Below are 12,467 nucleotides of genomic sequence, written 5' to 3'. Positions count from 1 at the left end.
ATAAAAACAAAAAAAACACACCTAAACACCCCCCCTCTCCCTCACACAATAAAAATACTCCACATCCCAACCAAATACAGTACAGTACAGTAGTCCACGCACCTTAAAGTCTATCTACAGCCAGAGGTAGAAATTCATTCACTGATTAAGAAAGAAAGGAGAGGGCCTTGGTACTCACTGATCCACACCCGGCCAGACACACCAGGTGATGAACCCAAGTTGTCTCTCTCCACCTGCATAAAGTGTACAAAGTCAAGCAAGATTCCAATACAATTTGAGTCATATTATTCTGTAAATTAAGCAAAAAACACAACATAAGTTGGACCACCTGATGATGAGACACCCTAAAGCTAACCACACCCAATCCCCAGATTGTGTAAGGGTGTCTAATCATCAGGTAAAATAAACTAGGGTGTTGACTCTTCAGGTGAAATAAACTTAGGTTAAACACCCATAAATACAGTAACAAATCTCAATATTTACATAGCCAACACATTAAAACTATCCAAACAAAACTAGTTTCTGACAGGCCTGGCTCTCACATCAGTGGTACAGTACTAATGAGATTTAAAAAGTGACGCAATCAGTGAAGGAACCAAATGGTAGGAATATAAATTAGTAAATACTTCTGTGAATAAGGAAGATACATGACTGAATTTGCAAATTTTGTCAAATAAGTACAGGTACTGTATAATAATAATAATAATAATAATAATAATAATAATAATAATAATAATAATAATAATAATAATAATAATAATAATAATAAATAAAAATAATAATAAATATAAATAATATTTAAAATAATAAAAATAATAAATAACAATAACAATAATAATAAAAAATCTAAATATATAATAATAATAAAAATTCAAAATATAAAATAATAATATTACATGATTATTTCTACCATCTCCATTAGTTAGTGTCCAAGGTTATTGTTATTTTCTAAGGTTTTTGTAAGTATCCAAGGTTTAGTCTTTTTTTTCCTTTTGCCTGCCGCCACATCTCTGTTACGTACATCAATCCCAGTTGTGCGTTTCACGGATGTCTGTGTTCAAGGTTAATACCGCCTGGGTGAGGGGTACTGATATGAGGGGTGTTATGAGGAGAGGGGTGTGTAAGGGAGGCTGTGTAAGGGAGGCTGTGTGAGGGGTGTGAGGGAGGCTGTGTGAGGGAGGCTGTGTGAAGGGTGTGAGGGAGGCTGTGTGAGGGAGGCTGTGTGAAGGGTGTGAGGGAGGCTATGTGAAGGGTGTGAGGAGGCTGTGTGAGGAGGCTGTGTGAAGGGTGTGAGGGGAGGCTGTGTGAGGGAGGCTGTGTGAAGGGTGTGAGGGAGGCTGTGTGAAGGGTGTGAGGGAGGCTGTGTGAAGGGTGTGAGGGAGGCTATGTGAAGGGTGTGAGGGAGGCTGTGTGAGGGGAGGCAACAAGGACTCATGGCTCCTCTTGAGGGTGGCAGAGGTCAGGGTTGATTAAAAGGCCAGTCTTGTAGTCTGTGTGTGTTGAGTTTTACATAATATAAGTCGCAGATCCTTCTTGACGTAGTGTTTACATATCTGTGTTAACGTGTTGCAGGTCACATGGATCACCTGATGATAAAGCACCCCAGTTTATTTCATCTGAACGTTAACCAAATCAATGCAAACCTAACCTATTATATACTAACCTAACCTAACCTAACCTAACCAAACCAAACCTAACCTATTTTATACTAACCTAACCTAATCTAACCTAACCTAATCTAACCTAACCTAATCCACCCTCCCTCATTTCTCCAATATTCACCTCCATTCATCAATTCTCTCTAAATACATTTATAAGTCTCTGAACTGACCAGACTGCTTTCAACCCTGACAGTGACCCAACACAGATAGTGATCAAGGACTCTCTCTCTCTCTCTCTCTCTCTCTCTGCAGTTGTTCTTGGCAACATGGCGGGACAACTACAGCAGAAACTCCTCCTCACGCCCACCGTTGACGAGCTAACCAACTATTCACAGACGAAAAAAAAAATAATATGAAAACTACAGAAAAATACAGGTGGAAATGAAACTAAAAGCATATAAAATAAAAACAAGGACACAGTAGAATGAAAGGTAAAAACATATAATGGAGGTTTAAATAAAAGATAACGGAGCAAAAAACAAAATAATGAAAGCTAAAAAAATACCATGAAAGCTAAAAATAACATAACAGAAGCTAAAAAACATAATGACAAAATGTGTACAGAATAATGAAAGCTGAAAAAATTATAAAATGGAAGCTTTAAAAAATAGACTAAATTATTATACTACAACTAACTAAAATAGAAATACATAAACAATTATTAAAGCACATACATAACGAAAGCTAATTAAAAAAAAAGAGCTTATAACAGAAGCTATAAAAAATGGACAGTAATAATGATCCAGTGAAAGACGCTGAGGTACAGTACTGTAGTGTCTAATCTTCATGTGATCTGTCTCTTTTTTCATGGCCTGGTTGGTCCACTGTTGCCAGGGACAGAAATTCACATTGACAATCGTAGTAAGTGTTTCCCCCGAGTCCCGGTCTGGGAGATGGGGCACTGATATATAAGCAGCATTAAACACCACGGAGCCCAAAACACCATCCCATCTCACAGCTCACACAACCGAGCCACAGTAAGTTATAGTTAACCGACTCACTCACAGTAAGTGTTAAGTCATCACTGAGTCACTCATAGAATCACTCGGTGAAAAGTCATCACTAAGTCACTCACAGTGTTAAGTCATCCCTGAGACACTCACAGTGATAAGTCATTCCTGAGTCACTCAGTGTTAAGTCATCCCTGAGTCACTCACAGTGTTAAGTCATCCCTGAGTCACTCGCAGTGTTAAATCACCATCGAGTCAAAAACTAAGGGAGTCAGTCCTCAATAACAGTCAATATTAAGAGTCATCCTTGCAAACACTTAATGAGTCGTCTCTGACTCACTCAAGAGACATAAGTCACTTAATGAAGAATAAGTTGTAATTAGAGACAAAAGTCATTATTTCTCCACAAAACAGTGTATTCCATCATAACTAACCAGACTACATCAGTTCATTACTCCCAAGTCCTGAAGCTACTTTATTATGTTACTTTACTGAACATAATAAAACAACACACTTTATATATCTCAGTTGACTCTAATGAATGATATAACAATTAATATATAGGAAAAATAAGTTTAACTTTTAAAGACAACTGTTAGTTCTATGTGCAGTTGTTGCTATAAATAACTTGGTACCAAAATGTCTTTCAACTAACAAAATTTTATGTCCTGTACAGGTTATTGTGAGGATGAGGATGGAGAAGCCAATGTTGGTGTTGGTGGCGGTGTTGGTGGTCGCCTGTAGCAAGCCAGTGATGGGGCTCAATGACAACTCCACTGATGACCTTCTCCTCGCTGACCTGCTGTGGCCGGAACTTGGCTTCCACAACCGCAACTGTCGGGAGGTACAGGATCACGGCCACCGTATCAGTGGGGTCTACACCATCTATCCCTATGACTGCTGCCCCCAGCGTCCTGTCCGTGTCTACTGTGACTTGGACACAGAAGGAGGTGGCTGGACAGTCATCCAACGAAGGGAAGATGTGCTCCCGCAGGAAGATTTCTACCGCACGTGGATGGAGTACGCGCTAGGCTTTGGCAACATCTCCGGCCAGTTTTGGCTGGGACTCGACCACATCCACGCTCTCACCGACCAAACATTTAACCAGATACGGTTTGATTTAACAGACTTTGACAATGACAAACGGTGGGCCCAGTACCAGTTCTTCTACGTGCACGACAGGACCGCCTTTTACAAGCTGGAAGTTAACGGTTACACTGGCAACGCTGGTGACTCCTTCACATATGGAAACCTCAACAAGTTTTCCACGAAAGATGTGGATCATGACAATAACGCAGGCAGCTGTGCAGTAACGTGAGTACAGTATGGCTTCAGTTTAAAATACAGAACAAGGAGATACTCACAGAGAGTTCTTATACACTTCACTAACTCAGGCACCAGTATTACAGGAAAACTACAATTATTACTATCTCTCTCTCTCTCTCTCTTCACCTTCTCTCACTTTGCAATACCATAAACATTAGATAAAAACTTTCTATATATTTATCTACTTTTCACTGTACATAACCAAGTTCATTTTATATTCTATCAATATTGCTCAATATTTTTAACAACCTTAACTCTATGAACGATTATGCTTTTAACAGGTGCTGAAGTTAATAGGTTTTATATGGTAAAAAAATATTCCCATCACAAAAAATTATCCCATTCCTATCCTTGTCTCAGCCGTCTTGAATCATGCTAGAACGTGTGTGTGTGTGTGTGTGTGTGTGTGACTCATCATTTCTATTCTGTTATTTCAGGTACCTAGGAGCTTGGTGGTACAACAAATGCCACGAATCTAACCTCAACGGAAGGTATCACGGAGGCACACACTCGTCTAGAGCTGATGGTGTCAACTGGAAGAGATTTCGAGGTTATTATTACTCCCTGAAGACGACAGAGATGAAGATCAGGCCTGCTTACTGACACTTCTGTTGACTCACTGCAAAAGGACAAAACATTATTGAAGTTTATAATTAAAATAAAGTAACAAAGATCTCACTCAGACGGGGTTTTATAACAGGCAAAGATTAACCACAACATAAAGATTAACCACCTTAACGCTACCTGGGATGGATAGGTTAAGTTAACATTAATGATGGTTAATCATCAGGTGAAATAAGCTGGGGTGCCTAATCTTAAGGTGAGCAAAAAATTAATCTATTATTTGTGATAATGTTATATGTGGTTGTCCAGATACAGACGATAATAAAAGTTTACATACACAGCAGGTTTATTTGGACCAGCAAATTCAGTGCTGAGTAATGTTGGTAAATGATGATACATGTAACAATATACTGTATCACTATGTATCTTGGAGCATCTCTCAGTAAGTTATCATTAATGGTAAATTATAAGACGATAAAGAATATTAAGGGTGAGTGTTATAGCACCTGCAGCAGGTGAAGGGTGACGTCAGTAGTAAGACCTCTTGACAGGGCCTACACCACAACCTGCACAGTAGGTCGCCAGGTTGCTGTTCTCAGGTGTCTGGTACAGCTCTGTTTCCTGAAAGAAAGAAATATGATGACTGTTGGCTATCATCGATCAAATCAACTTTTTGTTTACCATTGTTTGTATACCCACACTGTGTATGTAGCTATATTGTATACCTACACTGTCTATACACTATACAATGATGAAGCATTATAATCCTGTATGATGATGGTTTTACTGAATAACTATGTAAAGTAATCATGAAATAGTTATAGTAAAATAAACAACATAAACCAAACTTGGACTGTGTCTAACCTTGACTGTTGAAAGTTTAACACAACAAAGCCACATTTAATGGCATGCCTAAGTGACCAACAAGACAACCTCTTGAGAATAAAATCTATTAAAATATTTGTGTGACTTAAGGAACAACTGATATGTTATTTGGATTTAGGCAAAAAAGAAAGGCAATAAAGGAAACAGTTCAACGTGGAAACCCCAATAGAAACATAGTCACAATCATGTATCACAGCAGTTCATCTTTATATAATTGAAACAGATAATATATTGTACACGGAGAAACTTTTCCAGGTTCTAAAGAACACCAAAGTTATAGATTAAGACTCATTTTACCACAGTCATGATTCACAGCTCATTAAAACTTTCTTACACATGGTATGTTAATTGGATGACCCGGTGGTTACCTCCCACAGTTAATTTCACCTTAAGATTAACCACCCTAACTTTAACCTAATCTAACAAAACTTAACCAAATATAACCTAACCTAAATTAACATAACTAGTGTTAAGTATCTAATAATTAGGTGAAACAAACAGGGGGCCTAATTTTCATGTGATCCGTCTTTTTTTCATGGTCTGGCTGGTCCACTGAGACAGGGGCAGAAATTCACCTTTGTGACCTCAGTAGGACATCCTGGTAGAATCCCAGTCAAGGAGGTGATGAGTTGTGTATATTGTGGGTGAAGAGAGGCACTGTCTATTATACTCCACAGAACTTCCCAGGAGGAGAAGGCACCACTGTCTAGTGTCTATTCATCTTCACCAGGATTGTTCAGGAGGACGAGGAGAGACAGGTATATATATAAGCAGTTCACACCACGGAGCATACACCACTACCACATCTCTCACACACACCAGTAACACAGTAAGTGCTATTTATCACACTCACTCACAGTAAGTGTTAAGTCATTCCTGAGTCACTCTCAGTGTTAAGTCATCCTTGAGTCACTCACAGTGTTAAGTCATCACTGAGTCACTCACAGTATTAAGTCATTCCCGAGTCACTCACAGTGTTAAGTCGTCACTAAGTCACTCACAGCCGGTGTATGCCCAGTACTTGCCAACAGTGCGTAACAGAGACGTGACCACTCGCCAAGCGAGTAACGAGCCGATCAGTGGTGAAGAGGATAAAACAACACAAAAGTGTGAAGTCATCTCTGAGTCACTCACAGTATGAAGTCATCCCGAGTCACTCGCAGTATGAAGTCATCCCGAGTCACTCGCAGTATTAACTCATCCCTGAGTCACTCGCAGTGTTAAATCACCATCGAGTCACAAACTAAGGGAGTCAGTCCTCAATAACAGTCAATATTAAGAGTCATCCTTGCAAACACTTAATGAGTCGTCTCTGACTCACTCAAGAGACATAAGTCACTTAATGAAGAATAAGTTGTAATTAGAGACAAAAGTCATTATTTCTCCACAAAACAGTGTATTCCATCATAACTAACCAGACTACATCAGTTCATTACTCCCAAGTCCTGAAGCTACTTTATTATGTTACTTTACTGAACATAATAAAACAACACACTTTATATATCTCAGTTGACTCTAATGAATGATATAACAATTAATATATAGGAAAAATAAGTTTAACTTTTAAAGACAACTGTTAGTTCTATGTGCAGTTGTTGCTATAAATAACTTGGTACCAAAATGTCTTTCAACTAACAAAATTTTATGTCCTGTACAGGTTATTGTGAGGATGAGGATGGAGAAGCCAATGTTGGTGTTGGTGGCGGTGTTGGTGGTCGCCTGTAGCAAGCCAGTGATGGGGCTCAATGACAACTCCACTGATGACCTTCTCCTCGCTGACCTGCTGTGGCCGGAACTTGGCTTCCACAACCGCAACTGTCGGGAGGTACAGGATCACGGCCACCGTATCAGTGGGGTCTACACCATCTATCCCTATGACTGCTGCCCCCAGCGTCCTGTCCGTGTCTACTGTGACTTGGACACAGAAGGAGGTGGCTGGACAGTCATCCAACGAAGGGAAGATGTGCTCCCGCAGGAAGATTTCTACCGCACGTGGATGGAGTACGCGCTAGGCTTTGGCAACATCTCCGGCCAGTTTTGGCTGGGACTCGACCACATCCACGCTCTCACCGACCAAACATTTAACCAGATACGGTTTGATTTAACAGACTTTGACAATGACAAACGGTGGGCCCAGTACCAGTTCTTCTACGTGCACGACAGGACCGCCTTTTACAAGCTGGAAGTTAACGGTTACACTGGCAACGCTGGTGACTCCTTCACATATGGAAACCTCAACAAGTTTTCCACGAAAGATGTGGATCATGACAATAACGCAGGCAGCTGTGCAGTAACGTGAGTACAGTATGGCTTCAGTTTAAAATACAGAACAAGGAGATACTCACAGAGAGTTCTTATACACTTCACTAACTCAGGCACCAGTATTACAGGAAAACTACAATTATTACTATCTCTCTCTCTCTCTCTCTCTTCACCTTCTCTCACTTTGCAATACCATAAACATTAGATAAAAACTTTCTATATATTTATCTACTTTTCACTGTACATAACCAAGTTCATTTTATATTCTATCAATATTGCTCAATATTTTTAACAACCTTAACTCTATGAACGATTATGCTTTTAACAGGTGCTGAAGTTAATAGGTTTTATATGGTAAAAAAATATTCCCATCACAAAAAATTATCCCATTCCTATCCTTGTCTCAGCCGTCTTGAATCATGCTAGAACGTGTGTGTGTGTGTGTGTGTGTGTGTGTGTGTGTGTGTGTGTGTGACTCATCATTTCTATTCTGTTATTTCAGGTACCTAGGAGCTTGGTGGTACAACAAATGCCACGAATCTAACCTCAACGGAAGGTATCACGGAGGCACACACTCGTCTAGTGCTGATGGTGTCAACTGGGAGAGATTTCGAGGTTATGATTACTCCCTGAAGACGACAGAGATGAAGATCAGGCCTGCTTACTGACACTTCTGTTGACTCACTGCAAAAGGACAAAATATTATTGAAGTTTATAATTAAAATAAAGTAACAAAGATCTCACTCAGACGGGGTTTTATAACAGGCAAAGATTAACCACCTTAACTCTACCTGGGATGGATAGGTTAAGTTAACATTAAGGATGGTTAATCATCAGGTGAAATAAGCTGGGGTGCCTAATCTTAAGGTGAGCAAAAAATTAATCTATCATTTGTGATAATGTTATATGTGGTTGTCCAGATACAGACGATAATAAAAGTTTACATACACAGCAGGTTTATTTGGACCAGCAAATTCAGTGCTTAGTAATGTTGGTAAATGATGATACATGTAACAATATACTGTATCACTATGTATCTTGGAGCATCTCTCAGTAAGTTATCATTAATGGTAAATTATAAGACGATAAAGAATATTAAGGGTGAGTGTTATAGCACCTGTAGCAGGTGATGGGTGACGTCAGTAGTAAGACCTCTTGACAGGGCCTACACCACAACCTGCACAGTAGGTCGCCAGGTTGCTGTTCTCAGGTGTCTGGTACAGCTCTGTTTCCTGAAAGAAAGAAATATGATGACTGTTGGCTATCATCGATCAAATCAACTTTTTGTTTACCATTGTTTGTATACCCACACTGTGTATGTAGCTATATTGTATACCTACACTGTCTATACACTATACAATGATGAAGCATTATAATCCTGTATGATAAGAACATAAGAATGGAGGAAACTGCAGCGGGCCTACTGGCCCACACTGGGCAGTCCCATTTACACCCAATCCCTATTGCTCAATGCTCATATATCCATCCAACCTGTGTTTGAAGCTATCCAGCGTATTCGAGTTAATGATGATATTTGGTAACTTGTTCCACTCGTCCACTACTCTATTTCCAAACCAATGTTTACCTATTTCGCCTCTAAATCTAAATTTATCTAATTTAAAACAATTGTTAAGAGTTCGCTCCTGGTTGGATAGTTTGATTACCTTTGTAATGTCCCCTTTGTTTAGCCCTGAATTCCATTTATACACCTCTATCATATCGCCCCTCACTCTAAGTCTCTTGAGGAAGAGCAAAATAAGATGCTTTAACCTGTCTCTGTACTCAAGGTTCCCAATGCCCCAGATTAGTCTTGTCATTCTCCTCTGAATTCTTTCCAAGGATTCTATATCCATTCTGTAATACGGTGACCAGAATTGAACGGCGTAATCCAAATGAGGTTTCACGAGCGCAAGATATAGTTATAGAATGACCTCGCTAGTCTTGTAACTAACACTCCTTTGTATGAACCCAAGTACTTAATTAGCCTTGTTTTGAGCAAATACACATTGTTTACTTGGTTTAAGATTCCTACTTATCGTTACTCCTAAATCTCTCGCAGTCGGATTTCTCAATAACATCGTTGTTCATCTGGTATCTGGTTTCCCCGTTTACATCTCCTATACTGAGTACTTTACATTTGTCCACATTGAATTTCATCCGCCATTTTTCAGACCATTCGAAATTTTTCTTAGATCTTCCTGTAGTTTAGCTGAGTCCTCGTCAGATTTAATTACACGCCCTATTTTAGTGTCATCAGCAAATTTACTTATATTGCTGTCTACGCCGATATCTATGCCGTTTATGTATATAATAAATAATAATGGTCCAAGTACTGAGCCTTGGGGAACTCCACTAGTGACGTTGCTCCAATCGGATTTAGTGCCGTTAATGTTCACTCGCTGTTTCCTGTCCTGTAACCACGGCCTAATCCATTTTAGAATATCTTCTTTAATGCCATGAGCCTCCACTTTTCTTATTAGTCTTTCGTGGGGGACTCTTTCGAAGGCTTTGCTATAGTCGAGACAAACCACATCATAATTGTGCCCCTCGTCCAGTGATTCGAAAACAGCTGAAAAGGATGTTAATAGATTAGTTAGACATGAACGCCCGCTTGTGAAGCCATGTTGGGAATCATTGATCAATTTGTGCTTCTCCAGGTGATTTCGAATAGAGTTTGAAATGATTGCTTCCAGTAATTTGCCTACAGTACAACTGATGTTAGACTGATTGGACGGTAGTTAGAGGATAGTGATCTATCCCCCTTCTTGAAAATCGGTATCACATTCGCTATCCTCCAGGATTCTGGTACTACACCCGTTTTTAAGGACATGTTAAACAACTTTGCTAAGGGTATACTAAGCTCTTCCTTACATTCCTTTAATACTCTGGCAAATATCTCATCGGGACCTGGTGACTTATTAGGCTTTAGTTTGTCTATTTGCTTACTAACAGCGTTACTAGTCACTACTATCTCGCTTAATTTATTATCTTCAATAACTCTGTATAGAGTCGGTGTCTCGGGTATCATGTTTATGTTTTCGGTGGTGAAAACAGTTGAAAAATATTTATTCAGATTATTGCTCATTTCTCCGTCGTTATCAGTTAGCTCGCCGGTATCTGACTGTATTGGTCCAATCTTTTCTCGTGTGTTAGTTTGATACATTTGATAGAATCCCTTGATAGTTTCACTTAATAACTATGTAAAGTATCCATGTAATGGTTATTGTACAATAAACAACATAAACCTAACTTGGACCGTGTCTAACCTCAACCGTTGAGAGTTAAACACAACAGAGCCACATTTAATGGACAAACATAACACGACGTTGTGAACATCAAGCACACAGTGATAAGTTATCCAGCAACACCCACAAGAAAGGTCATAACATCGAGCAACAAACAGACACACACTTTAACAAGCAACAAACACAGGCCGGATAGTCTGTATCTCAGAGGCTGGACAAATATTACCAAAACATCAGCGTGGGGGGACACATCCTGGCCCGCATCCTCCTCCTCTACACATATACTGCACCATCCACCACATCCACATATTGCTAACTTTATAAATATACAAGAACCTCCTCCGACACTATCCTCACCCTCCTCCGACACTATCCTCACCCTCCTCCGACACTATCTTCACCCTCCTCCGACACTATCCTCACCCTCCTCCGACACTATCCTCACCCTCCTCCGACACTATCTTCACCCTCCTCCGACACTATCTTCACCCTCCTCCACATATTCAGACTCACAAAAGGACACATCACTTTCTTCACGTAAGTTTCTAGAAAAGTCTCTACAGTAACTACAAGTGTTAAAGTGCTCAGTAAGTGTATCTAGTTAAAGTACTCAGTAAGTGTATCTAGTTAAAGTGCTCAGTAAGTGTATCTAGTTAAAGTACTCAGTAAATGTATCTAGTTAAAGTGCTCAGTAAGTGTATCTAGTTAAAGTACTCAGTAAGTGTATCTAGTTAAAGTACTCAGTAAGTGTATCTAGTTAAAGTGCTCAGTAAGTGTATCTAGTTAAAGTGTTCGTGTAACAATAATATCCGTTTCATTTACCTTTTATCATTTATTTCTATTTATTGACTTACTTTTACTCCTTCTTTATTCTTTAATTCTCTGTTCTTTCTCTTCTATCTGTCCTTTAGTTGTATTTTGGTTTAGTCACTTAAAGGAAAATTAATCGCAGGAGCCTTTGAGAATCTGAACTCATATCTTACCCTAACCTAAGCTAACCTAATCTAACTTAACTTAATCTAACCTTATCTAATCTAACCTTATCTAACCTAACCTAACCTAATCTAACCTAACCTGAACTTCTATACATTCTGAAGGTGAAATCTGATGGTGTAAGGTCATTGAGGAGGATTATCCCAGATTTTTATATAGTTTACCATTTAAAATATAATCTTAACCTAACCTAACCTGCCTTACCTTAACCTATACCTTACCTAAACCTACCTAACCTAAACTAACCTAACCTAACCTACCTTACCTTAACCTATACCTTACCTAAACCTACCTAACCTAAACTAAAATAATCCCACTTACAAGGAAATTCATCGTTTACAAATTTAAAGCATCCGGGTAGTAACCTTCGCCTAGTGTGTGTGAAGGGGGATTGAAGATTGAGGTTAGATTAGTTTTGTATGATATGTTTGACTAGGTTAGGTTAGGTTAGGTTAAGTTAGGTTAGGTTAGGTTAGGTTGGGTTAGATTAGATTAGGTTAGATTAGGTTAGGTTAGGTTGGGTTAGATCATTTGCTTTTTGATTTTTTTATTCATGTTTTAGTTGTTTTCATTCTACCTTG

General features: G+C 39.2%; 2 protein-coding genes across 2 annotated transcripts; both read left to right on the top strand.

Moving 5' to 3' along the window:
- The first annotated feature begins 3,260 nt into the window (after positions 1-3,260).
- LOC121862119 (ficolin-2-like) lies at positions 3,261-4,634 on the top strand. Its single transcript, XM_042360113.1, has 2 exons — positions 3,261-3,925; positions 4,375-4,634. The coding sequence occupies exons 1-2, from the start codon at positions 3,300-3,302 to the stop codon at positions 4,538-4,540; spliced, it is 792 nt and encodes a 263-aa protein (XP_042216047.1). The 5' UTR covers positions 3,261-3,299; the 3' UTR covers positions 4,541-4,634.
- Positions 4,635-6,110: 1,476 nt separating this feature from the next.
- LOC121862117 (ficolin-2-like) lies at positions 6,111-8,597 on the top strand. Its single transcript, XM_042360112.1, has 3 exons — positions 6,111-6,215; positions 7,044-7,681; positions 8,151-8,597. The coding sequence occupies exons 2-3, from the start codon at positions 7,056-7,058 to the stop codon at positions 8,314-8,316; spliced, it is 792 nt and encodes a 263-aa protein (XP_042216046.1). The 5' UTR covers positions 6,111-6,215; positions 7,044-7,055; the 3' UTR covers positions 8,317-8,597.
- Positions 8,598-12,467: the final 3,870 nt, after the last annotated feature.

This window comes from Homarus americanus, unplaced genomic scaffold, assembly GCF_018991925.1.
Source record: "Homarus americanus isolate GMGI-L3 unplaced genomic scaffold, GMGI_Hamer_2.0 scaffold25013, whole genome shotgun sequence".
Classification (NCBI taxonomy): Eukaryota; Metazoa; Arthropoda; class Malacostraca; order Decapoda; family Nephropidae; genus Homarus; species Homarus americanus.
This window is presented reverse-complemented; position numbering and strand designations above follow the sequence as displayed.

Excerpts from the sequence above, each read along its gene's own strand:
- LOC121862119 (XM_042360113.1), top strand. The coding sequence starts at position 3,300 with ATGAGGATGGAGAAGCCAATGTTGGTGTTGGTGGCGGTGTTGGTGGTC. Across the intron at positions 3,926-4,374 it reads GCAGGCAGCTGTGCAGTAAC|GTACCTAGGAGCTTGGTGGT; the intron begins GTGAGTACAGTA and ends CTGTTATTTCAG.
- LOC121862117 (XM_042360112.1), top strand. The coding sequence starts at position 7,056 with ATGAGGATGGAGAAGCCAATGTTGGTGTTGGTGGCGGTGTTGGTGGTC. Across the intron at positions 7,682-8,150 it reads GCAGGCAGCTGTGCAGTAAC|GTACCTAGGAGCTTGGTGGT; the intron begins GTGAGTACAGTA and ends CTGTTATTTCAG.